At 40.1% G+C, this 21,213-nt stretch overlaps 1 protein-coding gene across 1 annotated transcript; it reads right to left on the reverse strand.

Annotated features, from left to right (window-relative positions):
• Positions 1-4,125: 4,125 nt before the first annotated feature.
• On the reverse strand, positions 4,126-15,531 carry OSTC (oligosaccharyltransferase complex non-catalytic subunit). The gene is made up of 4 exons (XM_032633627.1): positions 15,323-15,531; positions 11,578-11,671; positions 9,701-9,898; positions 4,126-4,700 (listed from the first exon to the last, which is right to left on the reverse strand). Exons 1-4 carry the CDS (start codon positions 15,459-15,461, stop codon positions 4,682-4,684), a joined length of 450 nt encoding a protein of 149 aa, XP_032489518.1. The 5' UTR covers positions 15,462-15,531; the 3' UTR covers positions 4,126-4,681.
• Between the last annotated feature and the right edge of the window lie 5,682 nt (positions 15,532-21,213).

Raw genomic sequence — 21,213 nt, forward strand, 5'->3', positions numbered from 1 at the left:
GCTTTTAAAAGTTGAAATATGTTATTATACAAATACAAAGTATTATGTAAAAAGATAGTTAGATGTTAAAATTGCCAGATAATTTCCCATCATCTCAGTTAAAATAGTACAGCAGTTCTGAGGACTCTGAATTACAACTGTTCCAGCCTATTAACCTGGTCAAACCTTGAGTGCTCTGTGTTTAGACTGGCGCCCACAGGCTGCTATAAAGAGCTCTGAGGTGGAGCAGTTGCCAACATAAACACTTAATGGCATGTGTGAAGGTTCATCCTCGACAGGAGGCATCCAAAGAAACGGACTTTATGAAGAGGCCGTGCCATCCATTAACCAAAGGCAGTTCCTTGGCCTCCGGTCTCAGGGTGGCGTCATGCCATGCGCTGCGTGGAACTCATTTCCACCCTGCAATGGACAACATAAATCATAAAAACACTTTGTTAAATGGACACAAGAATAAAAGCAGACATTCCACGCTTCAACTATATCTATCACACATGCCTGTGTGCACATTTCCACCACTCCCATCCCCGGGGGAGAATGCATAACCTTGCATTAAATCAAACTACAGAGCGTGAAGGGAAGAAGAGCTAAAGACAAGTTCAGAGCTAACATTTCTGGAGCACACCTAATACATTCCAGAGGCTGTGCATTATCTCATTAAATTCTCGGAACTTCCCTATGAGGTAGGTATTGTTACCTTCATTTTACTTAGAGGAAAAAGGCTCAGAGAATCTAAGTAACTTGTCCATGGTGACACAGCTGGTAACTGGCAGCACTGGAATAAGGCAGCAAATCGGATTGATCCCAAGTCTGAGCTCCTAATAACTCATGGTATCGTCCATCTAGATCCATAGTAACCATTGCTGAGACTCTGATATTAACATGGCTTATGAGAAGGATGTAGCCACCAAAATGGCTCTATCAATTTTAGTATGAGCACCCCAAGCGCAGTACATAATCTTTCAGGGAACTTAGAGTGCAGGGACAGGGGAATGATCATAAAGGAATCAGAACCAATGTATCTGAGGCTGAAAAACTAGAAATGATAAGCCTGAAAAAAATGGAAGCTCAGGAGAGGGTTTTACTATTTGAAATGCTTGGTGTCATTACGTAGTGCAGGTAGATATGTCTAAGTATAGACACAGGGACCTGAAACCAATGAACGAAAGAAAACAGAAAATAGCTTTCTAAAAGACAAAGACAGAATTCCCTGGCAGTGCAGTGGTTAGGACTCAGCGCCTTCACTGCTGAGGGCACGGTTTGATCCCTGGTTGGGGAGCTAAGATGCCACAAGTCGCGTGGCACAGCCAAATAATAATAATAAAATGGTAATTGTAATAATAAATTTTTAGAAAAAGACCAAGAGACATGAAGACAGAATGGGCTTCCTCTAGAGGTAGAAAGATTCTCATCACTAGCAGGTTCAACAGAAGTTAAAGGACACCTCATCATAGATGGTGAAATTAGGATTTGAATTGTCTCACATACTTTGTAACAAATTATATGAACGTAATTCCACAAACTTGGCAACAACTGGCCTTTGGGTAATCTTGCGAAGAGAGCAGGACAACTGGGTGCAGCAGGGCTGGGGGGTAGGGTAGGGAGGGGTGGCCAAAGGCATGGGAAGAGGTAGGAGTTCCCATTCGAGGAGGTGCCCTTAAAAAATTATTGAGTCAAAGAAATTTCCTCTAGAGTGGCTGAAGCTGTCAAGTATAATGATCAAGATGGGTTGGCAGCCATGATTCCTTCTACTCTTAACTAGAGTAATAGAAAGTGGCCAGTTTCGCAGAGAAAAGAGCATGAAGCAGACCCACAGAATGCCTCAGAAATAAACAGTGGAGTCCTTATAGTCCCATGTTCCCAATCCTGGTACTCTCAATGCTCAGCATCCCTGCCCTGAGTATCGTGACACGCCAGCATCCGAATAATTTATCCTGTCTGCTTAAGACAGCTTGAGTGAGTTTCTCACTTGTAATTAAGAGTCTTGGTACATAAGAAAAACAAGTAGAAGAGATTTAGGGCAAAGTGTATTAGTACTTGAAACATTTAAGCAGATGAGTAGCCATTGTTTCAACAATAAATTAAAGGCTTGCCTCACACCAAGTCTTGGTTTAGGTGTTCCTCCCACATGTTCCTATAGCAAAGAGAATTGGTACGTTATCGTATATTCACTAAATTATAAATTCCACATGAACGGGGGTGGCGTTTTTCTTACCGACGTAACCCAACATCCGGCATTATGTCTTTTATAAGTATATACTTACTACTACCTTCAAAGACTGATCTGTGTCAGAAAATGTCAGTACAATGGAAACCATTGGTCTGCTTTGCAGAAGACCTGGGCTGTATTTCAAGCTCTGTAACAAATGAATCTCCATCTACTTACTAGCAAAGTGGGGAAATAACCTTTACTCCAGCTTTACACTTCAGGAATGTACTATTTACTAAGAACCTAAGTTACCTCACACTTCCCAATTCAAATAAACAACAATCAGAGTACAATCTTTCATTTGTAAGCAAGATATATAGGATTTCCTCTCATTTTAATCCTATGAAGAGGATATTTTCTTTATTGTCGGGGTTCACCTCAGCTTTCTAGCCAAGATCATGCTAATCTCAAGATGGCACCAGGCCAAAGATCTGAAAAGGCAGTGAGTGGTACAAGGGTCTAGCCATTTCCACCCAACGTGTTTCTGACAGGCATTCTTTCCTCTGGAGCTCCCCATTGGGCAGACAGCAACCCTCAGCTGAACATCACAGGATGACAGCTTCTCCTGGCTAACTGTGCATCCTTCCTTTACCTCTCACTGGAGTTACTCTCCACTAAACCGTTTTGCACTTCTAACTCCACTGTAGCATCCACCTCCTGCAGAATTCTGTGATAAAATCAAAGACTAGTTTGTTTCTAATCTAGGCCGTTAATTTACTCTCTCATTTATTTAACCGCTGCTGATGTTAATAATGCTTGGCAGGCTTTCTATCAGGCTGTGACATTTTGGCTTAGTGTCCCCAAAGCATTTTAAGTCTAGTACGAGGTATGACTTTTTCTTTCACATAAAACATTGCAATTTTACCAGAAAAATTAATTACATTTCATTGTATCTAGTCAAGATACTTTTATTTTACCATAAATACAAAAACCAAACCAAACCAAAAATAATAGTTGTGACACAGAAAAACACACCAAACCTTAACAGCACCATCTGGTGGTGCTTGACAGGAACTGCTCACTGCTCAATCATTCAGGGAAAGACCTCTTGAAACTGCAACACCTTTGTGTTATCTTCTGTCCATCTAGTGTAATTAAGGTTTTAAAATAAGGCCAAGTAACGAAAAATATAATTAAAGTTAAATCAAGGCTTTACAGTTGGTGAATACATACAGGTGTTATGTTCCTTTTTCAGAGCTCTGGAGTAGAGTAACCTCCTCTCCCCACATCTCTCATCACCATAGTACAGACTATTAACTTGTTTGCTTTTGTTTGTGGTATTTATCAGCGTCTGAAACTTTATAAACATTTTTTTATCTTTTGATAATTTGGCTTCCCTGCAAGGACATAAGCTCTGTGAGGACAGAGCCCTTATCTCTCATCCTTATAATCCTCAGTGCTGCCTGGCAAATAGGTCCTCAAATCTTTTTGAATAAATGAATCTTTTTAATTTAATGAACAGCTACATTTAGATCAGCCTTGGAATTATGAAAAAAACCCACCTGAGAGAAAATTTTACTGTAAACTTAGAGATCATGGGGTAAGAATTAAAGAGGCCCTGGAGAAGTGAAGTCCATGGCCAGTTAAGGGAGAACCAAATGACCTGGCTAGAAGAAATTAGGGGAAGACCAGACTGGTCTACAGATGTTTTTATGTGCTCCAAACTGTGTTAATTACTGCAGATGAATGCCTGAAGGGAACTGTCATCTAACACAATCACATTTAAAACAACACTGGCATAAATGTACAGCCTGTGCTGGAATATTTATAGGGACACGGAGTTGCTACCTCACAAGGCATCCTGCCAACTACACTTGGAGACTTCAGGCTACCAACAGGAGCTTAAGACAGTCACAAGATGGAAGTGGATAATTATAGACCAAAGATTAATACAATCAGTTAATCAAAAGACAAAAAGGTGTTAATTAGAAAAATTATTTATTTCTGCTCCTTTCATACATCTTATTGTTCAGGTAACAGTCTTACGTATCTGAAATGATGCACTGTCACACACTGTTTAAAGGCAAAGCACCACAGGTAAAGCTGATCAGCTGTCCAGGGTTCTCAGCTTATGGGATCTCACTTCCTGATTTTACATTAATTTCTGAAGGTCAGAAGTGTCATCTCCAAAAAATGTTAAGGGGTTTGTAAAAAATAATCACTTTATTCAATATTATAGTTGTAGAAATGAAGTATATTTTCTTTAAGAAATGAAAAAAAGAAGAAGAAAATGCCACTTAACATCGTTGGTACGTCAGTATAGGCCAGCAGGAAAAAATGCTGATAAGCTTGTCTCTGATACCAAGAAGACATTCTAGTCCAAGCTATAACACATTTCCTATGTTTTCACTAGATGTTTCTTTTCTGCTGCTTTTCATCCTTTTCCATATTTCATATCAGAGGACTGGTACAGCCTTTAAAACTTCATTAACGGGAGCAAATTCAGTATCCACCGATTTCTTCACAAAAGGCACTCTAACCCATCAGATAGCCCCTATAAAAATAAAATTTATAAACACAAAAAGTGAAAAGGAAGCAACATTTCAATGTGTCCCAAACAAATTTTATGATGAATCAAATGACAATCTGAAAATATAATTGTGTGATTCCTCATTATGGTTCTTATTTCAAATCTTGCCCCCCAATAAATACAGTACTGGGTCTGGGTTCCATTATCCTTCTCCCTCAAAGGACAAAGTTACAAACCAATATGCTAAACAAAAGAGGATGAGAAAAAAAAAAGTAAAGAGAAAAAAATGTTATGTAAAAGTCAAAGAAAGAGTCAGAATCAATTTCCTTTCGACTCTCACAATTGCCAACAAACATCACAAACCTTTTTATGGAAAGAAGCTGCTTTAGATTTCCTGAAAACCCTAATATTACCAAAGGAGAAAGTAGGAGGGCCAGGAGCTGTTCAGCCTGGGAGGCAAGCCCTCGCGCCCTCCAGAAGCAGTGTGCAGAAGCGTCTGCCTTGCACCTCTGTTTCTTTAGGAATTGTCTTGATGGCAGGCAGGGGGCATTAGCTATAGCTGTTGAGCAAGTCAAACTTCACACTGTTCAAATAGGAAATCCTTTTACTAAATGTACAAGTTGGGCCCTGAAATCCCCTTTAAATTAAAGTATTAAAAGTCTGCTTTAAAAAAAAAAAAGTCTGCTTTATAAAGTTCCAAACATTTTCTTTTGCAATAAATCCTTGCAACCTATTATTTAGGATCTGCAGGATCAAGGAAAAAACAGATTGTGTAAAACTATCCACATTAAGAAAGAGTTGAATACACCCTGTACCCGCTGATGCCTTTAGAACTCCTCTCCTTTTGATCCTGCCTCTAACACGAGTGGGTAAGCTTAACACGAATGGGCAAACGTCACTCAGTTTCCTCATCTATAAAATGGAATTACATCAAAGGATTTTAAGGATTATATAAGAGAATCTACTAATACAGTAACTGCTATTCCTGGTAATAAGCACTTAACAAACATTAGCTATTATTAGTTCAGTGTCTCAAATTTCTTCATCACTAAGGTGGGGACTAAAAACTACTTCATAGGACTGAGATCTACTATAGTGCCTGACACAGAGCAGACACTCAAGAATTTCCTCCCTTCCAGCTCCTGGACTCACCTGACTCTCTTGGGTCTTGGGTCTACGTGCAGCCAATGTGATCTCCTTAGAATTCATTTATCCCTTTCCTTCTGCTCTACCAGCCTGGTCAATACACACTCTGAGTACAGAGAGAACTTTCACCTCACACAACCACTGTCACAACTCTGAGACAAACAATACTTCTCCCCTCCACTTCTCCCCCCAAAATTGAATAAAAAATAAAAAGCCTCTTAGTGTATATATCGACTTTGAAGACCGCCTCATAAATTTGCTACTGTAATGCCTGACACTTCACAAAAGGCAAACTCTAAGACCTAAGCTTCACAAGCAAAGAATCTGAAAAAGAATAGACATATGTATATATATATAACTGAATCACTTTACACCTGTACACCTGAAACTAATACAACATTGTAAATCAACTATATTCCAATACAGAATAAAAATGTTTTTAAAAAGATTAAACCTACAAAAAAATAAAATAAAATCTTTGGGGCTTCCCTGGTGGCGCAGTGGTTGAGAGTCCGCCTGGCAGGCGACACGGGTTCGTGCTCCGGTCCGGGAAGATCCTGCATGCCGCGGAGCGGCTGGGCCTGTGAGCTATGGCCGCTGAGCCTGTGCGTCTGGAGCCTGTGCTCCGCAAAGGGAGAGGCCACAATAGTGAGAGGCCCGCGTACCGCAAAAAAAAAAATTAATTAATTAATTAATTAAATAACATCTTTGTCAGATAATTCTAACAGCAAGAACAAAAAGAGACCTAAGCTTCACAAGAAAAAAAGCTGAAGATTTTAAGAAAGTGTCCACTAATATTTGCACCAGTGGAAATTACTCAACAGCTGGCTCACACTATGGAACAAAAGTACTGAGGACTCTTTAGAGACAGCTGCCTGTCATCTGCATATACTAATAGGTGAACATGCACTTTTGGACACATATCTCTTGATACAGTTATACGTTGTGGTATTCTTCCTTGTAATTAGTATATGACCTATGCTTATGCATCAAATAAAGCCATGTTTTAATATGTAAAATTATATCAGTAGAGAATACATCAGGTCTTTTAAAAAGCATAAATCATAAAATATAAAGCTAGTAGTACCATTTCACTGCTATTGTTCTCTCCTTTTTAAAGGTACCTCTTGTTAAAGGTGATATCAGATTCTCTGTGAGCGTGCAACCCTGGAAGTTATGAAGCATCTTATAGCATAGCCAACCTTTATCTCAGATGTTAGCGACTTATTTGATCTGAAAAAACTCATGGTTACTGATGTTTCTTTACTTTTTGTTGTTGCTGCTGTCCCATTTATTATATATCAAACTGCTTATATATGATGGGTCCTCAAAGAGAATGTATGCGCAAGAAGACACATCCCTTTCTTGCTGGTGGTACTAACCACACCCCTATCATGTGCAATATGTAGGCTCACAGACCTGGCTCATCATCTCTTTTGGGGCCTGCAAATATTCCAGAAAATGCAACACTGTTGCTTCCCTTATTTTCCCAAACTGTCCACTGTTTCTCCCCACTCCACACTCAAGGTACCAGGCATTAGGAGCTGTAGATGAGAAATCATATCAAAGAGGGGATCATAAAGTCCTTCCTCTTAAAAATGTAAATCTTAGATTTAGCTGCACAGCAAGTTACAAAAAGCAGCAATTTTCTATTTAGACTATTGTTCTGCTTTGACTATATCTAAATATAATTTACACCCAAAATCCAGAGTATACTGTTTTGTTTTGTTTTTAAATATCAATTATTTATTTATTTTTGGCTGTGTTGGGTCTTCGTTTCTGTATGAGGGCTTTCTCTAGTTGTGGCAAGTGGGGGCCACTCTTCATCGCGGTGTGTGGGCCTCTCACTATCGCGGCCTCTCTTGTTGCGGAGCACAGGCTCCAGACGTGCGGGCTCCGTAGTTGTGGCTCATGGGCCTAGTTGCTCCACGGCATGTGGGATCTTCCCAGACCAGGGCTCGAACCCACGTCCCCTGCATTAGCAGGCAGATTCTCAACCACTGCGCCATCAGGGAAGCCCAGAGAGTATACTGTTATTTCTTATTTCCTATTGTTACCTTAGTCAACAATCTTGGAAACTGGCCTATAGAATGTGGAAAAGACAAATGTTTATATAAATAATTGCAAAAGTAAGACAGAAGCAATCCAGAGAATTAAACATTTTTCAAAACCTTTTTGTAAGTAGTAGATTATCCTAAAAGGATAATTTAGGATAATTATCCTAAATTTAGGATAATTTAGGATAATTATCCTAAATTTAGGATAATTATCCTGATGTCCTAAAAGTTAAATGCTCAAGCTAAAAGAAAAACACACAGCCTAAGGAGAAGACCTAAAACCTTAAGGAAGAATGGGAAGCTTAAGCAGAATGAGAACAAATCTGGTTCTATGGACAAAACCAGCTCACTGCTTCTGTTCTGTTATATGCCTCCAAAGGTTCTTTCTGTTTTCATTATTAATTTTTAATAGCCTCTTTATCCTCTCTGGGAGCCTCCTCTTTTCCTGTTTTGCTATGAAAAACTTCAGACTCTTCTATTGGTATACCTTTGGTAACAAGGGTAGAACAAAGAGGAACAAAAAGAGGAGGCTGGGGCTTCCCTGGTGGCGCAGTGGTTGAAAGTCTGCCTGCCGATGCAGGGGACATGGGTTCGTGCCCCGGTCTGGGAAGGTCCCACATGCCGCAGAGCGGCTGGGCCCGTGAGCCATGGCCGCTGAGCCTGCACGTCCGGAGCCTGTGCTCCGCAACGAGAGAGGCCACAGCAGTGAGAGGCCTGTTGTACCGCAAAAAAAAAAAAAAAAAAAAAAGAGGAGGCTGGAGTCTCTGTCCTCGTACAATTTAACAAATGCCCCACATTTTTCTCAGGACAAAAATAAGAGCCATTGGCAGTCTGATGGAGCTACATGGCCACAAAGATATTCAGCTGACAAAGAACACTGCTCTCTTTTCCTATATTGCAGGGTTAAGATGGGAACATGAGTGCAGGATAAGTATTTGTGACTTTCTAGAAAGTCTGTCCATTCTACCCCAGATGTGTTATAGATACGGACAGGTTAAGCCACAGAACAAGTGAACTTGTGTAATTTAAACACATTCCTATTTTCCCTTCTACTGTCTCATAATAAAATCAGAAAATATCAGTTTTAAGAAATCAGTACAGTTGACACTTGATGTTTAACATATTCCCTAAAAAATGAATTTTCTAAGAGCTAATCTTTGTACGGTATGTTTGCCCAAAGTTCCTGTAGTTACTAATGTATCCATAGGTGGATTCAGAATACAGGGAAATGTGATCAGACTCATCTACATTTAAAATGAAAGATCTCAAACAGAATTATGAAAGTTGCCATAAAACCAATTTATTTTTGTTCTAGAGATAGTGTTCGTTTTCTGAATCAAAATAATCTAATATACATATATGAAATCCTTTCCCCATCTTTTTGGAGAGGCAGTAACTCTCCTTTCCTGTCCAATGCTTAGTGGATTTTCCTCATATCAATATTCAAAGAGCAGCAGCAATTAATGGCTCAAAAGTATTCCTTACTGTTATTATTACTGTGGGAATTCCATATGTTACAGATTAACCAAAAAGCCCTTTAGAGAAATGTCTCCAGTCAGTGGTCACTGATGCTACAGCAAAATAACAGGATTTTCTCATGAACATGTATGGAGATAACAGTCAGGAAGACCTATTCGTCTCAATTTTGCTACTAATTATAGCTATAACCTTGAGCAAGTCACAAATTTCTCTGGTTCTCGAAATTTTCATCTGTTTAAATAAGGTTTAAATTAAATCTCCTATGATTTTATGAGATCCAGGTAATTATTTTACCAGTTTGCAAGTTAAGGTGCTGATTATACGAAGTACTTAATAACTTACGGCAGTTTCATTCTCATGAATACTCTAGCCATGAAAAAACTCAATAGGACACAGACGAATCCAATGAATAAAAGGAGAAATCTATTGAGCTTCGGAATGTTTGGTGCATTGGATCGGTCCAGGATTATGAAACCTAAACCTCCCATTGTAAACAGGAAGCTGGATGCGAGTCCTTCCATAATATACTGTCCATTTACTCTGAAAAAGAAAGACCAGAGCAAACAATAAATGAAAATTCCCAGAAAAATAAAAAACTTTTTCCTTAGACTGAAATTCCTATTTCTGCTAAAATACTGTTGTGCTTACTTTTTTATTATTACCCTTACAACTATTTTACCATATTTCTGGCTATTCATTTCAATAAATATTTATTGAGAGCCTATTATGTACCAAGCACTATTTAGGTTCTGGGGACACAACAATGAACAAAACAGACACAAATCTTTGTCTTCATGGAGCTTATGCTCAAAAAAACCTTTCAAACTTCAACTAACACAACTGCCTATGTAAAATCAATACTCACATATATACATATATATATATTTTTTGGCCACGCCGCACAGCTTGTGGGATTTTCGTTCCTGACCAGGGATTGAACCCGGGCCCTCAGCAGTGAGAGCACAGAGTCCTAACAAATGGACGACCAGGGAATTCCCAATACTCATATATTTTAATTATTAGCTTAAAAAGCCAACTAATATATGTACATGAACACTTTACCCAGAACTTTAGTTTTTGAAAATTATGTTATTTAAATTTCTACTATCAATTTCAAATTAATTTTGAATTGGTTAATGTTTCCTGAGTTTTAATAATTAATAAATCTCTTGTTTCAAAGTGAACTTTTTAAAAGCAAGCAAGTTCTTAACTTAGGCTTCATGAACCCCACAAAGATGTCCAGCAATCTATAAACCCTTAAATTTTTGTATATACACGTATCTGATTTTTCTAGGGATGAAGAACTTTCAAGTTCTGAAAGCTCACGGACCCCAAAAGGCAAATTTCTCTGTTAAAGATATGATTTATACATAGGCACATATAAAGAAGGTATATACATTTTTGCTAAACTAATTGTTTTAATTGAAAACGCAATACATGCAGCGGTTTCAAAATTCAAACTCAGGTGACGAGACAGTGAAACTTCTCCCTGCCATCAAGATCTCCTGTCATCCATATCCCCTCCACAGAGATCACAGTAATCTTTCCAGGAATATTCTATGCATGGAATACCACTAACGTAAGTGTAAATACAAACATATAGCTATGTTTAGGTAGATAGTTACCAAGTGGCTTGTATAAGGCAATACAAGAAGCACTGCTCAGGTGAAACAAACCACACTGTTTTGGTGTTCATTGCCTACATGGAACTCCCAAGTCTCAAAAATTAGTTTTCCTATGTAATAGTATATCCAGGGGTCCAAAGATTTTTTCTTAAATGACCAGATTGTATATATCTTAGGCTTGCCGGCCATATGCTTTGTATAACACAACACAGTAGCCTGAAAGCAGCCATAGATAGTACAGAAACAAATGGGTGTGCCTAATTCCAATAAAGCTTTACTTACAAATAAACAGGTACCTGTGGTTTGCTGACCCCAGAACAGCCTATAAATGAATTTTAAACCGATACCCTCCTTTAAATAAGTGAACATGTCGATCACTGTGAAATATTTTATTTCCTAATAAGTGAATACATAAATAATATACTTCTACTCTTGTTCTTGTCCACTTCCTGCAATCTCTGAAGTTAGCATTTTAAAACAGCTAGTGTCTAAATATAGATGCCCCCAATAGGTTGCACTGTATTTTCAAATAAGCAGGCATGCCTCAGCAATCTTCCTTCCCACCAGCAAATCATTCGAAATGATATCTTCTACCTGTAGGCCAAGAAAGCTACTGGTCTCTGATGCCCATGTTCATCAGTCATGGAGCCGACACTTGGAGGTTCAACAATAACATCATAAATGATTCCTAAATAAAAGACAACAACATAGATTAGATTGGATTCCTAATTTTAAAATAGATTTAGAGTTTTTATCGGTCTCTAAAGGTTCATTTATATTTAAATAGGACTGCTCTGATGTATTATTATAATCAAATGAGGCCCAGCTTACTTCCTAAACTTCAGATAAACCAGAATTTATCTTCAGAAATGCAACTCAGTAGTTTAGAATGACTTGCAAGACATAAAAGAAATTCATTCAGTATTGTTTCAAACTCAAGAATGACTCCACAATAAAGCAGATTTAACATTAAAGGCTATTTTTAGTTCAAGAAAATGTTCCACATATACTTGGATTTGTTTCTTTAAATTAAGAGGTAACTAGAGAAATTTTCTTGCTTGAAAGTAAAATGAGACGTTTTAAAATCACACCACTAGGCAGACTGGCAATGCTAGAGATTCACAATCATTAATGTTAATATCCATCATTATGTCATAATGTCATCATGATCATTTATGCTAATGTCCATCAACACTGTTTCTCAAATCTCCCACTGTCAACATCTACTCTTTGTCTTCACTGTTTTCCATCATCCCCACCTCCAGCTTTTCTTAAGCACAGCAAGACTGTCTCCCTCACCTTTGACTAACAAAACAATCACTTGGGAATTCCCTAACTCACCCCCACCCCCCAAACCAAATCTACAAACTGGAACCTGCATCCATCCTCACCTCCAGCTACAACAGAGGAAGAGTCCCTCCTATCACCATGGGATCCCTTTTGCAATAAGGACCCCGTCCCCCTTGCCATTTCAGAGACTTTGTTCCATGGGCTACCTCTTCTCTTTCCTGTATTTTCAACCTCTTGTTCCCTACATCAACTTTCCCTTGACACCAGATCCTCCTAGCTAACATTCTACTTCTATGCTTCCTTTTTGAAAGGGGGCCAGGCTTCCTTCTGGAGGAAAAAAAAAAAAAAAGGTTAACTCTCTGTCTCCACTTCCTCACTCATCCTTCATTTTTCAGCTCACTCTGATCTGGCTTCTGCCACCACTGATATTACTCTTGCTCATGGAGGCTAATGGCCTCCATGTTGTCAAATTCAAAGGACACTTTTCAGTTCTCTTATTAGGAGGTCTCCTAGCAGTGCTTGATCCGGTTTACTAAATCCATTTTCTTGGGGTAAAAAGATGGCTTCTCATGGCTTCCATGACACTCCTGTCCATGTTTTCTTGCTACCTCTCTAGCTGAGCCTCATCTGCTATAAAACCACTCAACGTTCGGAGTTCCTTAGGGCTCGATCCACTATGCTCTTCTTTTCCTACCTTCTCTCTCCAACTGAACTTACCCCTTCCCAGGGCTTTACTATGCTAATGATTCTCAATGTGCCAACACCTACCGAATCATGTTAGCACTATTAAAATTAGATGTAAACTCCCTAAGAATAGAAACTCTATGTTCTTCAATATCTGGCTCATGGGAGGAGTTCAGAAAACATCTGTTATTGACTAATTTCAACACAAACCTCTTTTCTCAGTTCTAGACTCCTATCTGCAAACTTGACATATCCAACTAATTATATTTGGTTATGTCCAACTATTATTTATCCGAAAGTGACCTCTGGGTTCACCATTCCCAGCCAAAAAAACTTCATTTCTCTAGTCTCAGAAAATGACACTTCCACCTACTTGGTGCTCAAACTAGACACCAGGAAACTTCCTTCACATGTCATTCTCCCCCCACATCTAATCAATCATCATCAAGATCCACTGAATCTATTTCCAAAATATCTTTCATTATACATTCCTCCATCTCTAGTGCCACCAACCTTGTCTACTCTAAGTCAACTACAAAACCCACCTAATTGGTATCTCAGTCCCGCACTTGTCCATACTTTCCCCTCTGCCTAGATATGCTTTTCCCCAATCTTTCAAATTTTGGCTAACATGTCATTTTCTCAGAAACCACATTCGAATGTAAATGATGTTCCTAACTCTGATTGTTTTTACATAACCTCTTGTTCTTTTCCTTCAATGCACTCATGGCAATTTGCAGTGGAAAAACTAATGTAATGGAGAAAGATTTATGTGATATTTAACGTATCTCAACCAATGACATTATAAGCTTCAGGAGGGCAGGGCCCTTATCTGTTTCATTCATTGTTGCCTCCAGTACCTAATGCCTGGAACTTAACATGAACTCAATACATTATTTGATGAATATTTCTCAGCAATAAATATTGTTTATTTATAAAGGTACACTCAGTTTCTAGAAGACTCCTTTCCAGTGGCAAAACCGATTCCTTGTATGAGACAGCTCATGGCCTTGGCCACTAAAAGGTGTCCTTTCACTTTCCCCCAGAAATTAGGGCAAAGAATCTCCCCATTACAAACACGGAAAAAGTGCCCAGAGTGAAAACTGTGAGGCTTCCAGCAAAGGCCCTGGCTCCAAGGGAGGTAAGGGTTACAGGAAAGATTTCTAGCAGATGAAGACTTACTAAAAAAAAAAAAAAAATGCCACATGCATTTTAAATTTTGTTTATTCAATCCAGCACCTATTAATGTGCTGAGCAAATGTGAACGCTAATGCAATGTTAGGACAGTATCTTACCAACATAAAAAATATTTTAAACGTAATTTATTTAAATGAACATAAGTTAACTGCCACTGTTCTAGATTTGGGAGGAGGGTAAATCCAAAGGTTCATTCTAGAACTAAGCCTGCATGATTTCAGATACTTCCCTCCTCAGCGCCAACTATTTTCACAAGACATCTATGAAATGAAGATGTCTGACTATTCCCTTAAAAACAGAACCAGCTGCTCTTGCTGTCCCTAATCTGTGGAGCTTTAATTTTATCATTTCCAAATTAAGTACCCCACTTCCCAAAATCTAAAAGTGCAGTAGCAGTGTTGAGTAAATCATGGAACTGCGGCTTGAAAGGGTGGTAGCTATGAAAAGACTGTAGCCGGATTGCCAACTCACCACTATACAAAGCGACGCCCCTTTTGCAAAGGACAGGATAAAATGACAATGCAGTGTTCAACGGTAATGCTATTTTCCTTATTCTTTAAATTTTCAACTTCCGATCTCTCAAATACGCGATATCTTCTGCAAATCTATCTCCAATCTCAAATATTTACCAAAACTGTGGTTTCGAAAGATTACATTCATATTTATTGTTGATCGGGGCAAAAGCAACACCGAACCCTTAGGTTTGAGCTAACAAACCTAAAGGCTGTCAAGTCTCTTCCAAAGTTCCAGGGGCGGTAGACAAAGAGAAGGTAACAGTCCCACACCCTCCTGACCAACCGTGGAACTAGAATGGGCCAAAAGAGATTTTCCCAGGGCCTTTGTCAAATAACTCACGGCATTCAATAAAAGGAGCAACAAGCTGGGTTTGAAAAATATATTATTCGGCTCGGACCGCCTGCCTAAGAGGTCAGGAGACGGAAGGCAAGGGGAGCGAGAACAGGAGTCCCCTCAAGATACAGGACAGGGCGTGAGGGCAAATAAACCTTTGGGCCCTTAACACTCGGGACCCCAGAGTTTCCCTCCACCCTCGGAAAAGATCGAGAGGAGAGCGATGCTTTCCCGGGCTGAGAGCGGAACAGACGCGCCCCGAGGGCGGGCCGGCTCCCCGCGCCTCAGCGCCTCTCGGGCCCCAGGCAGAACGAGTTACCTCCGGTGATGAGGAAGTAAGACACCACCACCAGAGCGTACACCGTCATGGCCGACGGCATGTGCACCCAGGGCGGCTTCTTCAGCTTCAGGTTGGGACATTCGAGCACTAAGAACGGGACTCGGTACAAACTCTCCATGTCGGTGGCTGCACGAGCAGCGGTCGGCCGCCAGTCCCACACGCCCCCCGGCAACAGGCCCGCCCGCTCTTCCCCCGGCGCGTGCGCGGGGAAGGGAACGGCAGGTCCGCAACGCTCGGAGGCAGAGTTTACGCCCATAGAAGAAAAGAAGAAACTATAAAAACGGATAAGTGACACGAATTAAAAGTATGTATTATTTAATCTTGTGAAGCATAAATTTTAGTAAGAAGCTCAGTTATAACCAATGAATAAACATGTGATTTCTGTACCTTCCAGGACCTGCAGGCCTTCAGACGTGGCCAAGCTGGAGCAGCAGAAGGACCAGGATCGATCTGAGCCCCTCCCACTTGCTGATGCTGGGGATTTGGAAGCTGATTGGACGCAGGACGCTCTAAGTTCCCAGAGCCAGAGAATGAATGGGGGACGTTTGGAAAGCTCTGCCTTTTTTTTTTTTTTTTTTTTTTTTTTTTTTTGGGGTTGGTGGGCCTCTCACTGTTGTGGCCTCTCCCGTTGCAGAGCACAGGCTCCGGACGCGCAGGCTCAGCGGCCATGGCTCACGGGCCCAGCCGCTCCGCGGCATGTGGGATCTTCCCGGACCGGGGCACGAACCCGTGTCCCCTGTACCGGCAGGCGGACTCTCAACCACTGCGCCACCAGGGAAGCCCTGCCTTTTTTATTAGCGGGTTTTTCAAGAGCTTGAGAAAGTCCTACGTTGCTGAGCTTTTACTTCCTGATGTAGCAGTGGTGACAGTAGTAATAATTGTTACTAATAATTGTTAAATTAATGTATTATAAAATTAAAAATACATATCTAGTTTAGATCTATCACAAAGGTCAAGAGGACATCTCCACAAGATGTCTAAAGCGGATACCTTGACGTGACCAAAATACTATTTTTTTGTTTGTTTGTTTGTTTTTTTGCGGTACGCGGGCCTCTCACCGCCGTGGCCTTTCCCGTCCCGGAGCACAGGCTCCGGACACGCAGGCCCAGCGGCCATGGCTCACAGGCCCTGCCGCTCCGCGGCACGTGGGATCCTCCCAGACCGGGGCACGAACTCGCGTCCCCTGCATCAGCAGGCGGACTCCCAACCACTGCGCCACCAGGGAAGCCCCTAAAATGCTATTTTAAATAACCAGTGTCCTCTGCTATTTTCGTAAATGCTAAAATATTTCAGCCCGAAAATCTTGAAATCGTCCTGATTTCTCTCTTTTTTAAACCTCCGTATCCAAAGTATTAGCAGATCTTTTTGGTTGTACTATCAAAAATATCTTTAATTCATCCACTTTTCTCCATTCCATATTTACCACCCTAGTGGAAGCCACCATCATCTCTTGCCTGGGCTATGTTTACAACCCAAGTGGATGAAAATATTTGATGGAAAATTTGTCTTTGGGGATGGACTAGACGGCCTAAACATTTTTGTTTGTTTTCTGTTTAGTTTTTGTTTTTTATATACTCTCTTAAGATACTGCTAATACCTGTTTTCTTTTGGAATAAGAGTTCAAAGTGACTGATTATATAAATCCAGGAGAGACTGATATCTTTATAATTGAGCCAATATTTTTATGGTTTTTGTTTGTTACTGAGCTCATGGTGTTTTACAGGATGGTATGCATTGGTTCTGCACTTTAGTGACTCGATTACTGAGAAATTGTTTAAATACCACAGTAGTAAAAATATTTCTAAAACATTGCAGCATCTAACTCTAAATACAGATGAGGCTTGCTGCTCTTATTGTTTAATAGTGAGAGTCTCGGGAAGCAGCTGCATAGCACAGGGAGATCAGCTCGGTGCTTTGTTACCGCCTGGAGGGGTGGGATAGGGAGGGTGGGAGGGAGGGAGATGCAAGAGGGAAGAGATATGGGAACATATGTATATGTATAACTGATTCACTTTGTTATAAAGCAGAAACTAACACACCATTGTAAAGCAATTATACTCCAATAAAGATGTAGAAAAAAAAAAAAAATACTGAGAGTCTCCCCCTGAGTCTTACTCAGTGTGTATTAGGGAAGGGATGTTAATCTTAGATTATGAGAGGGTCACTAATAAAAGCAGTAATAAAGGGTGTTTACACCACAGCCAGCATTTACACATAGTAAGTTTTTCTGGGGACTATAAAGCAGAATGTTTCTGAAATTCCCATAGTTATATAAACAAGGAAAACTTTGGAACAATTAAAAATATGTTGCCTTGAGAAAATAAGGAAAAACATAGAAATTAAAAGTTTTTAAGCTTCCTGGGACTTCCCTGGTGGTGCAGTGGTTAAGAATCTGCCTGCCAATGCAGGGGACACGGGTTCGAGCCCTGTTCCGGGAAGACCCCACATGCCACGGAGCAACTAAGCCCGCAAGCCACAACTACTGAGCCTGCGCTCTGGAGCCCGCAAGCCACAACTACTGAGCCCACGATCCACAACTACTGAAGCCTGTGCACCTAGAGTCCATGCTCTGCCACAAGAGAAGCCACCACAATGAGAAGCTTGCGCACCACAACGAAGAGTAGCCCCCGCTCACCCCAACTAGAGAAAGCCCGCGCACAGCAATGAAGACCCAATGCAGCCAAAAATAAATAAAATAAAATAAATACATTTATAAAAAAAGTTTTTAAGCTTCCTTTATATCTTCAGAAAGGAAACTAACAGTTTTTTAATTATTCTTTTTTTTAATGTATTTATTTTATTTTATTTTTGGCTGCGCTGTGTCCTTGTTGCAGTGCACGGGCTTCTCATTGCGGTGGCTTCTCTTGTTGCGGAGCCCGGGCTCTAGGCGCGCGGGCTTCAGTAGTTGTGGCTCGCGGGCTCTAGAGCACAGGCTCAGTAGTTGTGGCGCACGGACTTAGTTGCTCTGCGGCATGTGAGATCTTCCTGGGCCATGGCTCGAACCCGTGTCCCCTGCACTGGCAGGCAGATTCTTAACCACTGCACCACCAGGGAAGCCCCGGAAACGAACATTAATTAACCACCTCTTGGCAGATATATTATGTTGTCATTTATGTTAGTTCTTATTTATTCTTCATGACAATTCTATTAGGTAATTACTAATGTCACCACTTTACATATGACAAAACTGAGGCTTGGAAAGTAAAACGAACTCAAAAAGTATATTCTGTGATTGGATGAGAACTAAAGGCAATTGCCCTAAATAAAAAACAGATTTAAGCTGTTTAAGATGAGACAAATTTATATAGTTATCCTTCCTCTTATATATTCTGGGACCAAATAATTCCATATACATTATAGAAAAAACACAGAAGTTTTAAAAATATATAAATTTACTAATACAAAATAAAACTGCCAAGTCAGAACATATCACATTCATCTATATATCGAATTATTACTGTTACTTCTTTACTCTGTTCTGAAAGGTAAGTTTGTTCCAGGAACCAATTCACTATTTTTTTTAACATCTTAAACTTTCAAGTATTTTCCAACTTGAGTTTGTAATGTTATACAAGCCAGGTAAAAAAGAAATCTTTCATGAGTAAAATTTGCACATCTGTTACCATCTGTGTCCTAACCAACAACCTTCCTATAGAAAATGTTTTGTTTAAACACATCATAAACTTTGTAACTGAAAACCAAACAAATAATGAATATAAGCAGCATAGGCATTAGAGTATACCCTTAAATAAGCAGAATCTTATTCAGCGGCGGGGGGGGGGGGGGGTGGGGGGGGGGGGCTATTGTATGTAAATGAAGAAAGGACAAATGTTGGAAGAAACAAATACTTAAAACTTTATGGGGACTTCCCTGGTGGTCCAGTGGTTAAGAATCCGCCTTCCAATGCAGGGGACGTGGGTTCGATCCCTTGTCCAGGAAGTAAGATCCCACGTGCCACAGGGCAATTAAGCCCGCGCACCACAACTACTGAGCCCGTTCGCCACAAGCTACAGAGCCCACGCACCACAACTGGAGAGAGAAAATCCGCGCACCACAACTAGAGAGAAGCCTTCGCGCTGCAACGAAAATTTCCGCATGCAGCAACGAAGATCCCACAACTAAGACCCGACACAGCCAAAAATAAAATAAAATTAAAAAGAAAAGAAAAGAAAAGACCATTATGTACAGTAGAGCCTATCATTTTAAGCTGCATATAAAAGCAAAACTGACAAATTTTTACTGTGCACAATCAAATCTAAACTCAAGGAAAAAAGGAGCATGTTTAACGTAGAAAGTCATACTAAAAAGCCTTGAAGTCAGGAATGGCTCTGCCAGTCAAAAGAGAAGGGAAACCCTACAAATAAGTTTTAAACTAAATTCTAAACAAACCAGAGCTACCAAGGCTATTAATACTACTGACTTCGGTGTGACTTCAGTTTATTTAAATATGTACTAGAGAGGAAATTAGTAGCTTTGTTTCTGTCAGATAATAATACACAATTTTATCCTAGATTTATTTCCAAGGACATTTTGCAAGATGACAATACCTTTGAACTATGCTCTTTCCCTCTGGGTTCCGCATATGCAAGGGTATATTTATTTCCCCAGCTCGGCAAGTATTTATTGAGTGATAACTCTATACCAGTCACTGTGTGAGGCATTATTATGTCTCATGATCTATACAAACTCTTTCTAATGTGATATGAAATTGTGGATTTTGTTATTTCTGTCATTGTTTTAAACTTTGAAAATCAAAATTTGCAAATAAAACATAGGTACATGCCCACTGTAACAACAGAGACACACATGGAACAATTTCCTTTCATCACTGCTCTCATTTTAGTTTTCCTTCCAGAGGTAGTGAGGCCCCTGGAATTAGTTCTGGAATGCACAATTAGAGTAAATGTACTCAGGTCTGGAAGAATCCCCACCTTGGTTTCTGACCCAGAGAGTGAGGGCTCTAATGGTAGGAAAGGCGAAGTGGAACCAATAGAGCTGCATTTACCTTCCAAAACAATAAATCAGAAGTGACTGCAGAGATCGATGTCACCATCAAGGACTTGAAAGATGCAGAGTGGGAATTCCTAGCACATTACATTCAGTTAGCCAATTTGGCCCTTTTAAGGAAGGATGAATCTTGGAGAACAACAATGAATGAATGTAAACTGAATCATGCGGTGCCTCCAACTGCAGCTGCTGTTCCACATGGGGTTTCATTGCTGGAGCACGTCACACCCCCTGACACCTGTTAGGTGGCTATTGATCTGTCAAATGTTTTTTGATCTGTACATTGGTAAAGGCCATCAGAAGAAGTTTGCTTTCAACTGGGAGGGTCAGCAATACACATTCACAGTCCTATCTCAGGACCATGTCAAATTTCCAACCCTATGTCCTAATCTGATTTTCAGGAACTTTTTTATATTGCCTTTTCATTTGCAGGCTATATGCCACTGCATTGATGATATGATGATTGGACCTAGTGATCTAAGTAGCAACAACACTAGATACGTTGGTAAGACACATGCATGATAAAGAATGGAAAACAAGCACAATAAAACATCAGGGGCTTCTCACTGAAATTTTTAAGGGTCTAGTAATTTATAGCATGTGAGATATTCCTTCCAAGGTAAAGGATAGTTGCTACATTGATTCCTCCTTCCACTAAGAAAGATGCACCATGAATGCTTAGGGAGCTACTTAGGATTTTGGAGACAACATATACCTCATTTGGTCATGTTATTCCAGTTTATTTAGTGAGTAATCCAATAAGTTGCTAGTTTTGAGTAGGACCCAGAACTGGCAAAGGCTATGCAACAAACCCAGTCAGCCAAGCAAAATGCTCTGTCACTTGGGCCATATGACACAGCAGA

Source organism: Phocoena sinus, chromosome 5 (genome assembly GCF_008692025.1).
Source record: "Phocoena sinus isolate mPhoSin1 chromosome 5, mPhoSin1.pri, whole genome shotgun sequence".
In the NCBI taxonomy this organism is placed as follows: Eukaryota; Metazoa; Chordata; class Mammalia; order Artiodactyla; family Phocoenidae; genus Phocoena; species Phocoena sinus.